We start from the raw sequence: 16,687 nt of genomic DNA, 5'->3' as shown, positions 1-16,687 counted from the left end.
TTGTCATAATCGGATCGTTACTTTTTCTATCCTCAAAATAATTTTGTGGCAAAAAGACAAAGTGCCGTCGAAAGTTTGATATTTTGAAGCTGGAAAAGTGCGTATGCATTGAGTGAGTTATGGTGAGTTAGCGGAGGGCTAATAATCATTTGTCTGAACCATTATTGAGGTCCCAGGTAAAGAATTCTCAGAATCGAATTCAGCATCAGAAGTTTCAACCGATGAAGTTACCCATAATTTACTGTAACATTCAGATGTTGAAATGAAAATGCCCTCCGCCGATGTGAACGAAACTTACAACACAAAGCTGTCTCAATTAAAGAAGAGGCGAGCAGCTGTTGGGATCTCATCAGGGAGGTCCAACGGCTCCTCTTACTCTGCCGATTCTCTGAATCTGAATGAACCCCCGGATTCTGCAGCTTCATCTTCAACTGTAACCACCCTGAGATCTGAAATGGGCGATGACATGGGACTTTCTTTGGCTCCTCGTCAAGTCTCAACTGAAGGTAGGCAGGAAAATTTATGGGCCTGTAGTTTTTTTTTATATGAAAGCAAAATCCTGATAATTTTGTCATGTGGACTCCCAATTGAACGATGGGAATTATTTATTAATAGCCGCACAGCGATAGCTGAGGCTATTATCGGCCTTCTCTTGGTTTTTAATTGCACTTGAAAGAAGTTCATAGCAATTATTGTAAACGTGTGGGTCTTTTTATGCAAAATTTTTGCTTGACAATTTTGACTTCTCGAGTGACTTTTACGCCCTTGACTTTTTGCGTTTCGCGTGATCTAAAATTCCCTCTCAATCAAAATTTCAAGCAGCTGAACTTAATTGGCGGCAATTTAATACTAAAAGTCAAATGAAAAGTGCGCCGAACCTGGTGCCATTTTTTATAGTGGTATATGTTAACCTCTAATGTGGTTATTTGAAGCCCTCTATTGAACTTCTTAGTCCCATTTAGGCTCCCTCCCCCCGAACTGAAGCAGGCTGCAGTTCATTAGAGCTCCCACTAATCGTTCCAGAGCAATTCTTCCGACGTTTAGTCGGTTATGTTTTTTACAATTCAAAGAATTTGAATTGCATTGGGGCGCTTTCTTTTTTTTTGATCTTCACACATTTTCATGATTTTTTGAAGTCAAATTAGAGTAGGTCACGCCGAAACAGGAAGTGGAGCGAAAAAGCGAGTGGTGTTGCAGCGTGAATTTTTTTCGCTCTTATTTTAAATTAGAGAGAAAACGGTGTTTGAACAAAAGTTCGCTTTCTCGCTAGTGGTTTTTTGTTTACATGCGGCAATTTCACTTTGATTTTTACTGTTTTTTCAAATTTTTGGATCGAAATTTTTCCGAATGGTTTTCTCAATCCATTCATAGTTCATTCTAGGCCTAGTTTTTTTGTTTGAACCAACTTGCAATTTCTCGCTAGTGGTTTTTTTTTCACATGCAGTATTTTGATTGATTCTGTTTTTTTTTAATTTTTATCTGATTTTTTTAGAGATGGTTTTCGTAATTCACTCATACTCCGTTCTAGGTCTAGTTTTTGTTTAGTCAATGAAATTTTTTTGAATTGTACGTCAGGACTTGTCCTGTTATGTTTAATTTCGTCGTCAAGATTTTTTAACGACCATATGACGTCACAACCACTTCAAATCTGTTTTTTTTTTATTCGTTCATGCATTTTTTACTGAAGTTTGTTCGTGACGTCATTTTTCGCTCTTTGTGGAGCGAAATTTTTTGGTCACATTCATTCGCCATTCGCGTGATTAGTTTTTTGGTCACACTTGAATTACCTCACTCTCAACAATGACTTCCTGACTTTGAAATTGACTTTTACTTACTTCAATTCAAAGGGATAAGGTCAAATGGGTTTGGCACTCTAATTGACGGGTATTTGAGAGCAGCTAATAGAGGTAGCAAAAACTTATCCAGATTTTTAATCGAAATATGACATATCAGCCTTAAAAAAAACAAATTTTTTTGGTCTGTCTTTTTTTACTGTTTTTTAGACTGAATATCTAGGAAGCTATTGCGGATTTTTTTGGCAATCTGCCAGCTACGTTTATGCAATTTATCGCTTGACCGATTTTTTGTCTGATGCATTTGACTTTCCGTCCGCAAAAACGGGATAAACAGATAACGCTCGGAGGGTATGAAGTTCTCTGACATTCTTACGCCTAAGCAGTCGCTAAGAATGCGATTCACCAAAACTATTTTGAGGCGGCAATTTTATGGTGTGAAGGGCGGTTCTTAATCTTCAGAGTTTGACCCCCATTCAATCACCCCCCCCCCCCCCCCCCCCCCCCGCCTCCCCCTGAACTCAACCACTCCCGCCCGCCCCCTCAACTCAACCACTCCCCCTCCACTCACACCCCCGTTCACCCCCAGTCCACTTTGCGCCAGGTGTGGACCCCCTTCTCGTCCAGCCCCCACAACGCTACACCCCCCTCAATAAATCAGTGACCCCCCTCCCAATGCTTGCATCTCTGAGCCCCATCTGGGTACTATCGAAGCCAACCACTCCCCGGTCATTTGGGAGAAATTCGCCCGACGTTAGTCGGTTATGTAGTAATTTCAAATGTCTAAAAAACTGGAGAAGGAAAATATTTCAAGAATAATAAGATCTGTGACATAAGTGTCGCACTGGTGGAAAGTTCCTACCCCTAATGAAATTTAAAACAATAATGGAGTTTCATACAATTAAAAGACCCTTTTTGCTTGTTTTTAGGACTGATCCGCGCCCCATTGTTTTGATATCTGACCTACCGTTATAATGCTTACCTCTTCATTATTTCTGGTGAAACTATTCTTTAATATGGAAATTTGCTGCTCACTTTTACCAGGATTGGATAAGTTGTTATATTTTGGATCACCAAAAACTCAAAAAAGACGGGATTGGTAATCAAACAACTCCTAATTGGTTCAGAATTGGTTGGAGAAAAGTTAGTGAAAATCGAATGATCGAATATTTGTGCTACAAGTGTTTAAAGATGGCTTTTTTTGTCCGAATCTTCTTTGGAAATCGTGAAATCATTGATTAATTTCTGCGAGTGTGGTAAAGGAAGCTCAATACTATTTTTAGTACAAGTGTGCTTTTTCTTAGTGCTTTTACTGTAAAGAAAATTTTTAGCGCAAGAAGGGGATGTCCGGAATTTCTCCAGTTGTTTGAATTTATCCAGCTGTTTGAATCCAGATGTCTTCTGACATGATATTTGAATTGTTATTTAGGTGAAGTGAAGTTCCCTAAATACTGCCTATCCATAGATTGGTACATCATTTTGTACACGTGTACTTTTTGATAAATAAATGAATCTCAATTCGTACGAAAACCCGCGTTAGATCTAGAATTCTCGTATGCTTCTCTTGGATTTCAGACGAGAGCTCAGTTCTACAAATGGCCGCAGTTGAAGAACAGTTACGCTCCATAGCTGATGAAAATGGTCGACTTATGAAGCTGTTGGCTGAGAAAGACTACGAGATCAAGAAACTGAAAAAGAAATCAACCGCTGCTGTTACTCCAGGAGGTTATGGCGATGCAGGTTAGTTTGAAGTTAACTTGTTTGCCTAATGAGGTTTTTTATATTTTTCATTACATAACTCTTGGTACTATTTTTTTTCGTGATATTACTCATTTTGATTACTCTTTGTTAACGTCGAGGTTTTCAAATTGCGCATACTATTTGGCAACCCAAAATTTTAAAGAAGTGGGCATGAATTTGTTCTCGAAAGAAGAAATAGGGACAACACATTTGAGAAAATGCGCTATAATCATACTTGGACAACAAAGCTTATGTCACACGATTAAGTTTTTGACAAGACCTTGTTCAGGAATGCCAAAGATTTCAGCTCAAACTTCCTTTCTCGTGTGAACAGTGAACATGTTGTTAGCATCTTCATTAAAGTATTGTTAGAGCAATAAATTTAAATTGGGGAGGGGGCAAAGACTGTTGATGAAGTTATCGAAATATGTCAAAGTGAAATGGTGTTCACAATAGGAGTGTTTGTAGACTCGAGATCGGAGCTTAATAACCATGGCAGTGGCGGTGGTGGTTCCGTGTCGGGTGACGTTGCGGCTGCCAAAATAATCGAGTTGTCCAAAAAGATCAGAGAAATGACGGCTGAGCTGCACAAAGAACAGAACAAGAGCAAACAATATGCCAAACAGGTAAAACTCATTTTACAACAAAAACACTACGTTAATTAGTATTACTGTTTGGAATGTTGATGCTTCATTTAAAAGCCACCTGTTTAATGTTTTAAGAACGCGAAAATAAACTTACATGTTTAGCTCACTGGATCTTGATTTTTATCGATGTGCAGAAACTCCTAGATCGTTTGTGGTGGCCTAATTTTGGGTTGGGCTTGAACCAGAAATTGACTTGTCCGTCACTATTTTATTATTAGCTAACATTTTTTGATATCCATAATTCTTAGACGTGATATATGTCTAGTATTACTTTGTGTCTTGCGAGTTTTGAATGATAATTTTTAGATTCTGAATTTCAATTAAACTCCCCGTGAACAATTTCTTATTATTTGTGAATAGTTTTGCACTGATAATAAATCGTATCAGGTGATATTGGCCATAATAGTTAATGGTTAGCCTCAAAGGCTATTTTTATGCGCTATTTTTTACAATCCAAAAGATTTGGATTGTTTTACAATCCAAATGATTTTAGTCGCACTAGAGCAGTGAAGGAGCGAATAAAGTGTAGTTTTAAACCTGAAGTATTTTCAAATGCCACGGGGTAGCTAATGGCTTTTAATTGCTCTCACACAAAACTTTAAACAATTAAATTAGTACTGTGGCCCTTTAATGTGATTTTGCGCTTGACCGTTTTTCGTTTGACGCGTCCTTAGAACGGGATAACTAGGTAAAGCCCCGAGGTAATTAAGGGGATCAGAGCAATTCTCTAAGAGCCTTGAGCCTTACTATTTCCTTAAGTATGCGATTCACGGAATCTTGAGGAGACAAATTCATTGTGCCATGCAAAATTTTCACTTTAGACTTTTCGAGTGACGTTTACGCCCTTGACTTTCTTGGTTTTGCGTACTCTTAAGTTCTCTCTCATTCACAATTTCAAGCAGCTGAACTCAATTGGCTGCAATTAAATACTAAATGTCAAATGATAAGTGCGCCGAAACTGTTACCATTTCTTAACTTGTCTTAATCTTAATTGTGGTCTATATTGACCTCCAATGAGCCTATTTGAAGCCCCCTAATAAATTTTCAGTCCCATGCAAGCTCCCCCCCCCCCGCAATTGAATCTGGCTGCAATTGATTAGAGCTCCCACTAGTCGTTCGAGAGGAATTCTTCCGACGGTATTCGGATATGTTTTCAAGTCTGTTGGTCTGGTTTGTTTTTCGCCATTTGTCTTTTCACTTTGTATCATAAATGTCAAGTGTCATTGGTTTTCACTTCAAAACTACTTGTTTTTTTTATAAAAAAGAAAACATGTAATTTCTGAGCTTTTTCTGAAGTTGATTTTTTTTAACGGTGATAACGGTTTTTATTTTGCTAAATTGTTTGCAGCTAACGGTTGTTTTAACTTTTGTTTATGAAAATTATCAGTGAAGTTTTGAATCCGGCCTGCATTTTTTCTTTTTTCAGTCACTTGGTGGTATTCACAATAGATTGGTTATGCATTTAATGGGGCTCATAGCCAGTTCTATTATTTATATTTTTGGGATTGTAGTTCAGGTTTTTTAAATTTCTTTTAGCCTCTTTTTGTTTTTACATAATTCACCACTTTCACGTTTGACTTCTGACTAACCTGACTCTCTGTTTCAGCTGAATGGAATTTAGCATTCATTCAACAAATTTGCGCAAATACAGTCATCATCAAAAATGAAATGAAAAGAAACTTGATAAACCAATAAAGACCGAGCGGCGCGAAGGTTTAAAGACTTAGTGCATTAAGTTATCAAGTTCTTTATAGTGAACGTCTATTTTTTTTCTTTTTCAGCAACGTCTGTCAATGCAGACTACGGCGGCTTTTTTCTGACAATCTGCGGGCTATGGTTAATATCTACCATTAATAAATTGAAAGTATCCTCTGAAACTTGAAATCGTTCAAATATGTAGTTTAAAAAGTTATCGACAATGTTCAATTATTTATGATGACGTTATAGGTGTCAGAGAAGGATGATGAGATAAGAGTGTTGCACAGTGAGCTGTCCAGTGTCTCTACTCTCAAGATGGCCGCTACTGTGGGCAGTGGAAAGAAGAGAGCAGTGGCTGGTGGGGGTGGAGGGATTGGAGGAAAACAGGGAAAAAATAATCAGCTGACAGAAGACGAAATTTCACAGGTATCTTGTGAAAGTTTTTCCGTTATGGCATAGGAATGCTAAATTTAGCTTTTATGATGATTGAGAGTAAATGCTGGGTGGTTTGTTAAACTGTGAAAGTCTTTTTTAACTCTGAGAAAACTATACAATTTTGCAAAGATAGTTTTTAAAAACATTTTGCCTGGAAATTAACCATCTGTTAGTAAAGAAATATGCTCGTCGTATTTAAAACATCTAATTTATAATATCTGGATGGAGCAATGTGTTGAAGAAGTGAAAATAAGGATAACCGTTTTCCTTGATCTTTCACTTAATAATGTGACCAAAAGTTTGGAGCAGGAGCTATTTGTGTTGTATGAAATGAAAAAGATTTGGATCGGTAATGGTCGCTAAGCTGAAGAGCCGTTTGTTTGAAGGTCATGTCATCATTTGGTCTTCAGATTATGTTTACAGTTGAGTACCGCTGAATAATTAGGTTTTTAATCTCTTAGATGAGAGACAAGTTGGAGTCCACGACCGCCAAGATGCTAGAGTATCGGGCGCAGATGGAGACTTGTAAACTGGAGCTGAAGAAGACCCAGAAGGCCTTGCAGAGTGAAGTGGGGGAGCAGTACTCTGTTCATGACATCATCAGTGGGAAAGGGGCGGCTAACTGGAGAGGCAGGCAACAGAAGATCATAGAGCTGCAGCAGAAGTTACAGGTCAGGGCTAATTTTTCGGGAGGGACTTCGGGAGTTGATTTTTCAGACGAACTGGATCAAATCTGTGTCAGATTGTTTTTAGATAGGTTCAAACTAATAGAAGTTCATTAGTAGAGGATGCAATTACGCGCATGTATTGAGAAAGTGGACCAGTACTGAATTAGAACTGGTTCTCCAATTTACTGCAAGTTACATCACGGCTGCATCCCTTACATAAGGGCTCTATTTAAGCTCTTTGGCCTAAGTCTTGCATACCAAGACGACATTTAAATCTCAACAATATTTTAATTTTTGAGAGTCGCACTCATGGTAGCAAATCAAGCTCTATATATATATATATATATATATATATATATATATATATATATATATATATATATATATAATTCACATTACAATTCGCGCCATGGGGACACAAGTTCTGGTCAAAAATAGGAAATCCCTTGCTATAAATAATATTGGAGGTGAAGGTCAACCACTTCTGACTTCTTCAATAAATTCAAATTCAATCTGGAAATTTAGTTCTGATTTACCAAATTTAAAGGGGTTTGGGGGACGGAAAAGTATAAAGGAACTGGGTTCCTTTACAGGCTCTTAAGTTCTCGGATTTGGGTATCTCCTATGTTCAGTTCTTTCATTCTTTCTTGTCCAAGGCTTCATATTTCTTGGCGAGTACAGAAGTAGTACTAGGTGGTGACGTTAACCACAATAAGGGGGCAATTTTTACAGTGACACCCTCAATCCGCATCATAATGGTGTACAACGCTTTCGTAAATGTCCTACAGATTTTATTCAAGCTCATTGTATGCTTAAAGCTTCTAACAACATTAAAATAAGTGTTTTTTGGAAACGTGATAGCTGCTCCAAGTTGATTTGGTAACATGTCGGATAATTTTTATCAGCAATCTTATAATTAACGCTTATGTTATAGTAAGAATCATATCTTTATAGTAATGGTACTGGCCATCGCTAGACTAGGACCTCTTGGACCTATTGATGACCTGTCGAGTAGATTTGTTATTATGGTACATAATTTATACCATGTGTTGCAAACAAGTGTACATACTACTCGAGAACAATTTATTATTATTATTATATTAATCATATCTTAACTCGCAGGAAGCTTATGACATTGACGTTTCAGGAGTACAAAGAATTTGCGGCAAACAGTGGCCTTGTCTCCCTATCCAACACTAGCGGCAGTATTGCCAGTCAGCACCTCTCAAATCTGACCTCGAGAACCACAGATACCCTAGAGGACGAAATGATGATGATGTTGATGGGTAACACCTCTTCGAATGTTGGTCTGAACAACTCAAACAGCAACGTGAACACAAAGGACGAACGCAACAAAGCTCATATAAAAGCGATTGAGAAGAAACGACAAGAAGAAATGGACGATCTGAAAACGCAAGTAAAGAATCTTGAATCGGCGAATACAAGACTTCAGCAGAACTCAGAAAGTAGCAAAGCTCGGAACAAAACTCTCTCAACCGAAGCGAAGAGTCTAAAAAACCAAGTTGCGCTTCTCAAAGAGAAAAGTCAACACGATGACGAACTTGTAGCCGCACTTATGGGTCAAATTGATATTTTAAAAGAAGATTTAAAACGGGCGATTGACGCTGAAAAAGAAGCGTCTGGTTTTGCCCCAAGCACAAAAATGACTGCAGCACAAGAGCAGGTCGAAAAAGCGATAGTTGACCAATTGAAACAATTGGTTACCGAAAAGGAATCTAGAATACAAGAGCTGGAAATGCGGTTGCTAACCATAAATGCTAGCGGCTCTCAAACTCAGAGCTTTGCGAGTAATTTTGATAACGATAGTTTGAATTCACGTAATGCTAGTGCGAGGTCAGAAGTTAGCAATATTCCGGTACAGATCTCAAAGGTCGCCAGCTTGGCGTCTATTGGGAACCCAATGCGACCGGGTTCAAGCAATCAAAGACGTCCTGAAAGTGCCTCGAATGTTGTTGAAGTTGAGCTCAGATTGCAAGAAGTGTCTACTCTGTTATCAGCGGCAAGTGTCGAGAAAGAAAAGCTTCGGGAATTTTGTGCTTTATTGCAAAAGCGAGTTGATGAATCGATTGATTACAAAGTAAAGTTGGAGAAAGAGCTATCTCACCATAAGAAACGCAGCGTGATGTTGGAAAAACAGCTGGGAGCTGCGAGCGTTTCCACAAATACAAGCGTCAATGTTTCGACCCAGGGTTTACCACCGACCGGGGTAGCTTCAAAATCAAGAACTTTCGTGGGTACAAGTTCAAATTTGACCTCAAGCTCTGTTTCTTTACGCGACAGTCAAATAATTGGCACAGGTGCAGTTTCTAGCAACGAAGAGTTATCGTCCAAATGTGAGTTACTTCAAGAAGAAATTGTCAGTTTGAAATTTAATTTGCAGAGTATTATGAAAGCGAGGGATGAGGATTTCATGTTGTATAAAAATATGATTGAGGAGACAAAAAATGTCTTTTTAACAGCCTTGAGACAAATCAAACAGCAAAACCACTTACAGTCCAATGATGATCCTGCAATTGTCAACATTTCATAGGAGTTTGGAATTATAAGGTGCAAGTTAAGAATCAAATTCACTGCTTATTAGTTAAAATTAGTTGCATAATTTTCTATCATTGTAGTTATTGTGTACATAGTGTTCAGATATGTAAATAGTAGTCGTGAAAATATATTTGTTGTATGTTCATTTCAAAATCTTCGAATTTAGTATTTTCAGGATGTTTTGTACAATAGTTGGCAACGATGGCTTAAGGGTCTATAATTTGGCACTATAAGGCAATAAGAGAGTTCTCAATAGCTGACACACAAAATTTGCTTATAATTTTGGATGTTTTTTTAGTCAATTAAGTTTTTAATTGCTCCCGAATTAAAATTAGGGAAACAAAATTCGATGTAATTATTGTAAACGTGTTAGTATTTTTGCGACTTGAAGAGGAGTAATGGTATTCTACAGGTTTTTACGACTCGAAGACGAGTATTGGTGTTATGCGGCTTTTTACAATCCAAAGTATTTGGATTGTATTGTTGTGCTGTCTTATGAGATCTGTTCACATTTTTTTTCTGTTTTCACGTCAGCAAGAAGTCAAATCGGAGTGGTGATTTTAATTAGGTTGAAGTAGTAAGCGGAGTAGAACAACGAGTAGGTTTGAAGCGTAATTAATAGCCGCCGTCAGCCTCTCAACTGCTATTATTTCGGCGCTCTCCTTTAATTCGCTTTACCTTTTGATCACGGTTTTCGTTTTACATAAGTCATGATTTTCACGCTTGACTTCTGACTTACTTCACTCCCTGTTTCAAATGAATGGATTTTGGATTGAATTACGTATTGCAGTGAATACGGTCAAAGTCAAAAGAGCAAAATCAAAAGAAACGTGATAAACATAAAGCCCGGTCATTAAGTCAGTGCATTAGGTTATCAAAGTTCATTAAAGCGATTGCTAGCTGGCATTAGTAATATGCTTAAGAGTTTTCTGTTTAGAAGCTGAATTAAGTGATATTGTAGAATCTAACCGAATATGAATAATCACACCATATACTTTTACTTGTAGAAAGCTTTTGTCAATTTCTGTGTGTCCATTTTTCTGTTTCAATCACAATATGCGTCAAGTGGGTCAATGGCGGCTATTTGACAGCTCTGTTTTTGTTTCAAATTACCTCTGTAATGGCGTGAGAAATTATTATTTGGAAGTTATTATTTGGAATTAACAAGTTTTTGGAGATCGGTTTTTGGAAGCTAATTTTCGTGTGGCAATTTGTATTGTTTTTAGTGTTTCTTGTCTTCAGTTATTAATATGATAAATATGTGTTCTAGCTTCAGCTATTCGCAATTGCTTGAACTCATCAACGGATAGCTAACGCTTTTTATGTCTTCGACACTATGTTGTCGACACTATTGTTAATGAGTATTGGATTTTCGCGCATTTGTTATTTATTGTATCTTTTAACTTAGTATCATTAATGACAGGTCTCATTGGATGCTTATTGGGCTTAAATGCGTCTAAATAATGATGCGAGTTCATGGATAGTGTTTTTTTTACTTTAACACTACGTGTTCTCAAATATTTATTTTTTTTCATATTGTTGTTAAATTTGTTGATTCTCAACACTAAATATTGAGATCTTTTTCGTTCTTTTCGCCTATAAATGGTGATTCACGGGTTTTCTATTGTCTTACTTTTTTTGTTGCTATAAAAATGTCAATTGTGGTCATTAAGGTTTACAGTCCTTTGGATTGTATTTCGGGACTTGTCCTGCTGTTTTTTTTTAGCTGAAGCAAGTTCGTTCATGACTTGAGTTTTGACTTCTTTTTATTCGACCATATTCTGTGTTTGAACATTGGACTTTTGCAGTAGCTTAGTTTGTAACGCTTACTAATTAGGAACTGTTGGTGATATTTAAGGTGATGTCACTTTGAGGTGTTTTGTTCCCATATAAGTCACTCTTTCTTATCTAAACTACAGACTCCCATCTGTCTACCAAACCCTCTACCTACCCTTAACCTCTCCCCTACCTACCTACCCCCCTTCGAGGGGCACCTTCCTACCCCTGCCTATACACCCCCACTTACCTTACCACGCCGCACTTCCTGCCTAACCCCCAGCCCACCTATGTAGTCTCCCTCTACTACGACCCCCCGTACCTGCTCACATTAACAGCTAAAACTGTGTTTAACAGTTTTAACTTTTTGATTGTTTTTATATCGTTTTTTGATATTTTGAATTTGGTAAGGTTAGTTGGAGATTGTTTTGCGTGACTCTTGGAGTCATTTCGGGTATTCTATCAGCTATGTTTTTTTTTGCTGAAGCAAGCTTGTTCATGAATTGAGTTTTCACTTTCTATTTGACCATTTACGTCCGCTTTTGAACTTTGACTTCTTTTTTCGAACATTGGCAGTTAGCAGTAGCTTAATTTGTAATGTATAGTAATTAACTGTCGGCGATATTCACGGTGAAGAGGAGAATTTTTTTGTTTCCATATAAGCCCCCCTTCTTATCTAAAATACAGACCCCCCTTCCCTAGCTACCCCCCCCCCCCCACGGGACACCTACCTATCTCTGCCGTCTGCAAACATACCTCACCTACAGCCACTAACTAACTCACCCCCAACCCACCCTACCTACCCCCACCTCTCTCCTGCCAACATAACCTCCTCCTCCTACCTGCCCCCTCCATCAGGGGGGGTATTCACCTACCTAATGTTAGAGTTTTCATTACACGACTCTTCAAGTTCTGGTATTCTACTGGCTTTGTTTTTATGCAAAATTTTTGCTTGACAGGTCTAAATTTTCGCGTGACTTTTACGCCCTTGGCTTTTTCGTTTTGCGTGTCTTTGACAAGTTTCAGCACCTGAGCTCAAGTGGCGACAGTTCACTACTTAAGGTCAATGAAACGTGCTCCGAAAATGGTGTAATTTTGTACTTTAAAATTTATTAGTGGTTATAGTGGTATATAATAACCTCTAATGGCATCATTTGAAGCCAGCCCCCTTAGTAAGTTTGGTTACCCACCCCTGACTGAAGCAGGCTGTAATAGATTCGAGCTCTGAGTGTCGTTCGAGAGTAAATCGTCCGACATTAACCGGTTATGTTTTTTTTGCTGCGGAAATTCTTGTTTTGTAAATTTTTTTCTTTTCTGCTTATTTAGGTTACTATTCGAAATGGTTTTCTTTGAAATTCGAATCGCTCGATTGTGCGATAGTTGCTGCCACGCCAACGCAGTAAACGGCAAGAGCTTGATTGTATTAATTCTTGTATGGTATAATGAGAGAAAAATATCCGACTGCTTTAATTGCTCTCGAATGAAGTTTTGAAGCTATTATTGTAAACGTGTGTCTTTTCTATGCAAAATTGTTGCTTGATCGTTTTTTCTATTTTTGTTCTAGAACATTCTTTCTCTACATGAATGACTTTTCCATTCTGTCTGGAAATTTATCTCAGTCTGAAATAGTTTGTTGCTATTATAGAAGCGATTGTGTGCGAAAAAGAATCAAAGCCATTGTAGCTTAGTGGTTAAGATGTTGGACTTACATCCTGGGGGTCTGGGGTTCAAACTCTTGAGGGGGTCGGCGTTTTTGCTCCCATAAAAGATTTGGAAGCTACACCCCCTCTAAATTAAATTGCCCCCGACTAGTCAACTTATGTTTGGTATTCGAAAATGCTTTTCAAGTGCATCACTTTGAGTATAGTCCGGGTTTTTATTTATTTTAACCGCTTTTTGCCACTAATATTCTGTGGCTTGTAGCTATCAGTAGGGTAGCTATCAGTGGGTCGTTTCAATATTAGATAAGTAAAATTGTTAAGCAAAACAATTTATTCTGAAAGATTTGTCAATTTTTTGAATTATATGCCTGATTTTCTTTCTTGGTTTTCTTATAAGCATACAAGTTGTTAGATTTTTGTTTTTCTAAACTTTTCGGTTAGTATATTTAATGTTTGAAACTTGATCACCAAGATAGATTACATCACTTAAAGTGATAACTCCACTACTTTTATCAATAACTTGAAAGCAATAGCTAGGGATATTGGCCTTCTCTAAAGAATTTGATTTATATTGTTGCGCTGTTTTTACAGAAAATTAAGTTGTTCACATATTTGAAATGAAATATGATAAGGGATTTGATTTTGGTCATGCTGAAGCAGAAAGTAGAAAAAATTGAGTGGTCTTGCTTATTCAAATATTGTACTTGAATTTTAAGTTAAAGTGTAAGAACGGCGTTGATAAAAAAACGTAAAAACCGTTTTATGGATTTGCGACAAGTTGATTTTTTTTCATTTGATTTTCGAGTTTTTGGAACTGGTTTGTTTTTCAATGGTGTTCCAGATACAAGTTTATGCGCATATTTTAGTTTTGCGCATTTTTTTTATCTGTTTGCTATCTAAAAATTCTCATCGGCTATACACGGAGGCGTAATAGAAGCTTTTAAACGTTTTCATTTAATTTTTTCATGTTTTCAACAACTTTTTCGCAATGGTTTTGATAAACATTTTTGTTTTTTTTTTTGGTTTTTTTGGTTGCCCTGTTACTTAGTGTGATTAATGACAGGTCTAGCTGTCACCCTAATAAGGCAAAAAGGAGCTTTTTTGGGTTAAATCTTATAAAGCGTTTTTCGAGTTTGAACTACTTGTATTCAAAATATCATGTTTGCTACGTCAATCATGTCAAATCCGTTTTTTTCATGTAATTTCGACTTTCAAATTATTTTTCTTTAATTCGAGGAGATAAGTTGAAATGGGTGTTTGTCACGTTAATTCAAGATTATTTAAGAGCCACTAATAGAAGCAGCAATAAGTTATACTGATTCTTAATCAGAACATAATATCTCAGGAAGAATGTAAAAAATTTCAGTTTTGTGACTGCAGCTCTTCGAAGCTACTGCGGCTATTTCCTGCCTGGCGACCTGTTAGCTTTGTTTTTTTATGTTTAGTGTCTCTTTTGTTTCTTTTTGCTTTTAGGATTAAACGAAACTTTTGTAACCTAAAGTTTCTTCCTTCAAAGTTTACGGCTGTATGTTTTTGTGCCTGAAGATCTTAACGCAGACATTATAAAAAAGCAGCGAGTTCAGAAAGTTTGCGCATTTCTTTTGTTTATTGCTATTGGTCTATGGCGGTCCCCCTTTCCCATAATGACAGATCAGAATATTTCATATTTCACTAATTGGAGAGTTGTTATTGAGCAATTCTCAAAGTGAATATGAGTTTTACCAGTATGAGTAATTCTTTGGTAAAGATGAGTGGATCAATTACCTTTCGACTCCAAAACAAACGGGGGAGGGCAAAACAGATCCAATTTTTGCGTAATATATATTCCCGACCAAGATATTGGAATTTTGAGTTTTAATTAAATCTTTTCTTTTTCCGATGGGGAGAGAAGTTTGATTTCATTGCAATTAATTTTTAATATCTTTGCAATGATAGCCATAATAACTTTACTGATGAAATTTTCCTCGGATCTTCCGTTTTGCTGCCGGCTTCACCGCGCTCTAAGTCAGTTTTTACCATTGCATAATAAATCATTGTTTTAATATTATACCTGTATAATACTTGTATTCAAAATATCGGTCGTTTTTTTGTAATTCAGGCGTTTTATTGTTTCTTGTTTGATGTCACGTTGTGTCGATAGATTTTCTTGTCACTGCTTTTAAGCGTTTCGTAGGCTAATAAATAGAGGTTTAATTGATATTTAAAGTTAATAACTTTTTTCGCAATCAGTGGTTTTTTTGTGAGTCTTTCGCAGTTTTGTAGTTGTTCCGCCTTTCAAACTTTAACTGCAGACGGGGTTATTGTTGTGTAATATTCTGGATCATATCTTGTTTATGGTTTTAATATTTTTGTCACCATTTTACTTTTCAAAAAATGCTAAATGAGCTGTTTGCATTTTTCGGTTTAATTTCGGGTTTTTATTAAATGCTAGTGACAAGGTTGACTGTTAAAAATTATTTTCTACGAGGACTGGCTGTCAGTTGTTGAGGTTGTTTAATTCTTTTAAAGTGTTTATTGTAGATCAGGACTTGTCATGTTCTGTTTTTCATTTTGTCTTTAATATGTTTGCTACGTCACAATCATGTCAAATCGGCTTTTTCTTCATTCATTCATGTAATTTCGACTTTCAAAATGATTTTTCTTTGATTCGAGGAGATACGTTAAAATGGGTGTTTGTCACGTTAATTTAAGATTATTTGAGAGCCACTAATAGAAGCAGCAATAAGTTATACTGATTCTTAATCAGAACACAATATCTTAGGAAGAATATAAAAAATTTCAGTTTTGTGACTGCAGCTCTTCGAAGCTACTGCGGCTATTTCCTGCCTGGCAACCGGTTAGCTTTGTTATTTTATGTTTAGTGTCTCTTTTGTTTCTTTTTCGCTTTTAGGATTAAAAGAAACTCTTTTGTAACCTAAAGTTTCTTCTTTCAAAGTTTATGGCTGTATGTTTTTGTGCCTGAAGATCTTAACACAGACATTATAAAAAAAGCAGCGAGTTCAGAAAGTTTGCTCATTTCTTTTGTTTATTGCTATTGGTCAAAGGGTTGACGTGGGTTGGCTATTTGATGTTTTGGTTTGGTAGCGTTTGGTTAATAACAATCGATTGTAAAGAAATAGTTCACAAGGGCTCTCAAAAAATAAGTCTGACTTCACGTTTTAGTTTTTATCTTTCTTCTGCTTTCTTGTTCTTTTTGTTGACATCACTTGTCTTCGCGGGATTTAAATAATAACTGTCTCGATGGAGCGTTATCGGTTTTGAAATTTCTTTCGCTTCTTTGGAAATTAATGAAAAGAGCATAGCAGAGTGAACAGACAATTTTCTTGACATTTTTCGATTCACAGTTTTGTTTTGTGAAGTTTTAGATCTGTTTTACGGCAAATGTGATTGAATGATCGGATATACAGTGAGAACTTCCCTGATACCTTCATGATTCTGGAAATTATTATGCAAGTACTATTTTTCTTTCAAGTTTGAGTATGCGTCATAGCGGTTGTTGTGGCTGATATGATGTGAGGATACGGATCTGGTTTTAAGCTGCGTGATTCATCACGAACGAAAAGGCCAACATCTGAATCAAATTCGTAGAACATGGAAAACTGTGTGAACGTTGAGCAACAAACACCTACTCTTTTGAATCTTCCCATTCATATTGTTGAAAACATTTTTGGACATGTTCTATCGCGAGAAGGAGCTAAAAACGAACAGTGGTG

General features: G+C 36.9%; 1 protein-coding gene across 1 annotated transcript; it reads left to right on the top strand.

Annotated features, from left to right (window-relative positions):
* Positions 1-195: 195 nt before the first annotated feature.
* Positions 196-9,714, top strand: LOC142345607 (coiled-coil domain-containing protein 13-like). The gene is made up of 6 exons (XM_075397744.1): positions 196-506; positions 3,369-3,533; positions 4,002-4,159; positions 6,128-6,304; positions 6,775-6,984; positions 8,129-9,714. The coding sequence occupies exons 1-6, from the start codon at positions 263-265 to the stop codon at positions 9,530-9,532; spliced, it is 2,358 nt and encodes a 785-aa protein (XP_075253859.1). The 5' UTR covers positions 196-262; the 3' UTR covers positions 9,533-9,714.
* The last annotated feature ends 6,973 nt before the right edge of the window (positions 9,715-16,687 follow it).

Source organism: Convolutriloba macropyga, chromosome 9 (genome assembly GCF_964194025.1).
Source record: "Convolutriloba macropyga chromosome 9, txConMacr16.3, whole genome shotgun sequence".
Taxonomy (NCBI): Eukaryota; Metazoa; Xenacoelomorpha; order Acoela; family Convolutidae; genus Convolutriloba; species Convolutriloba macropyga.
Note: the sequence above shows the minus strand (reverse complement) of the source record. Positions and strands in the feature narration are given on the sequence as shown.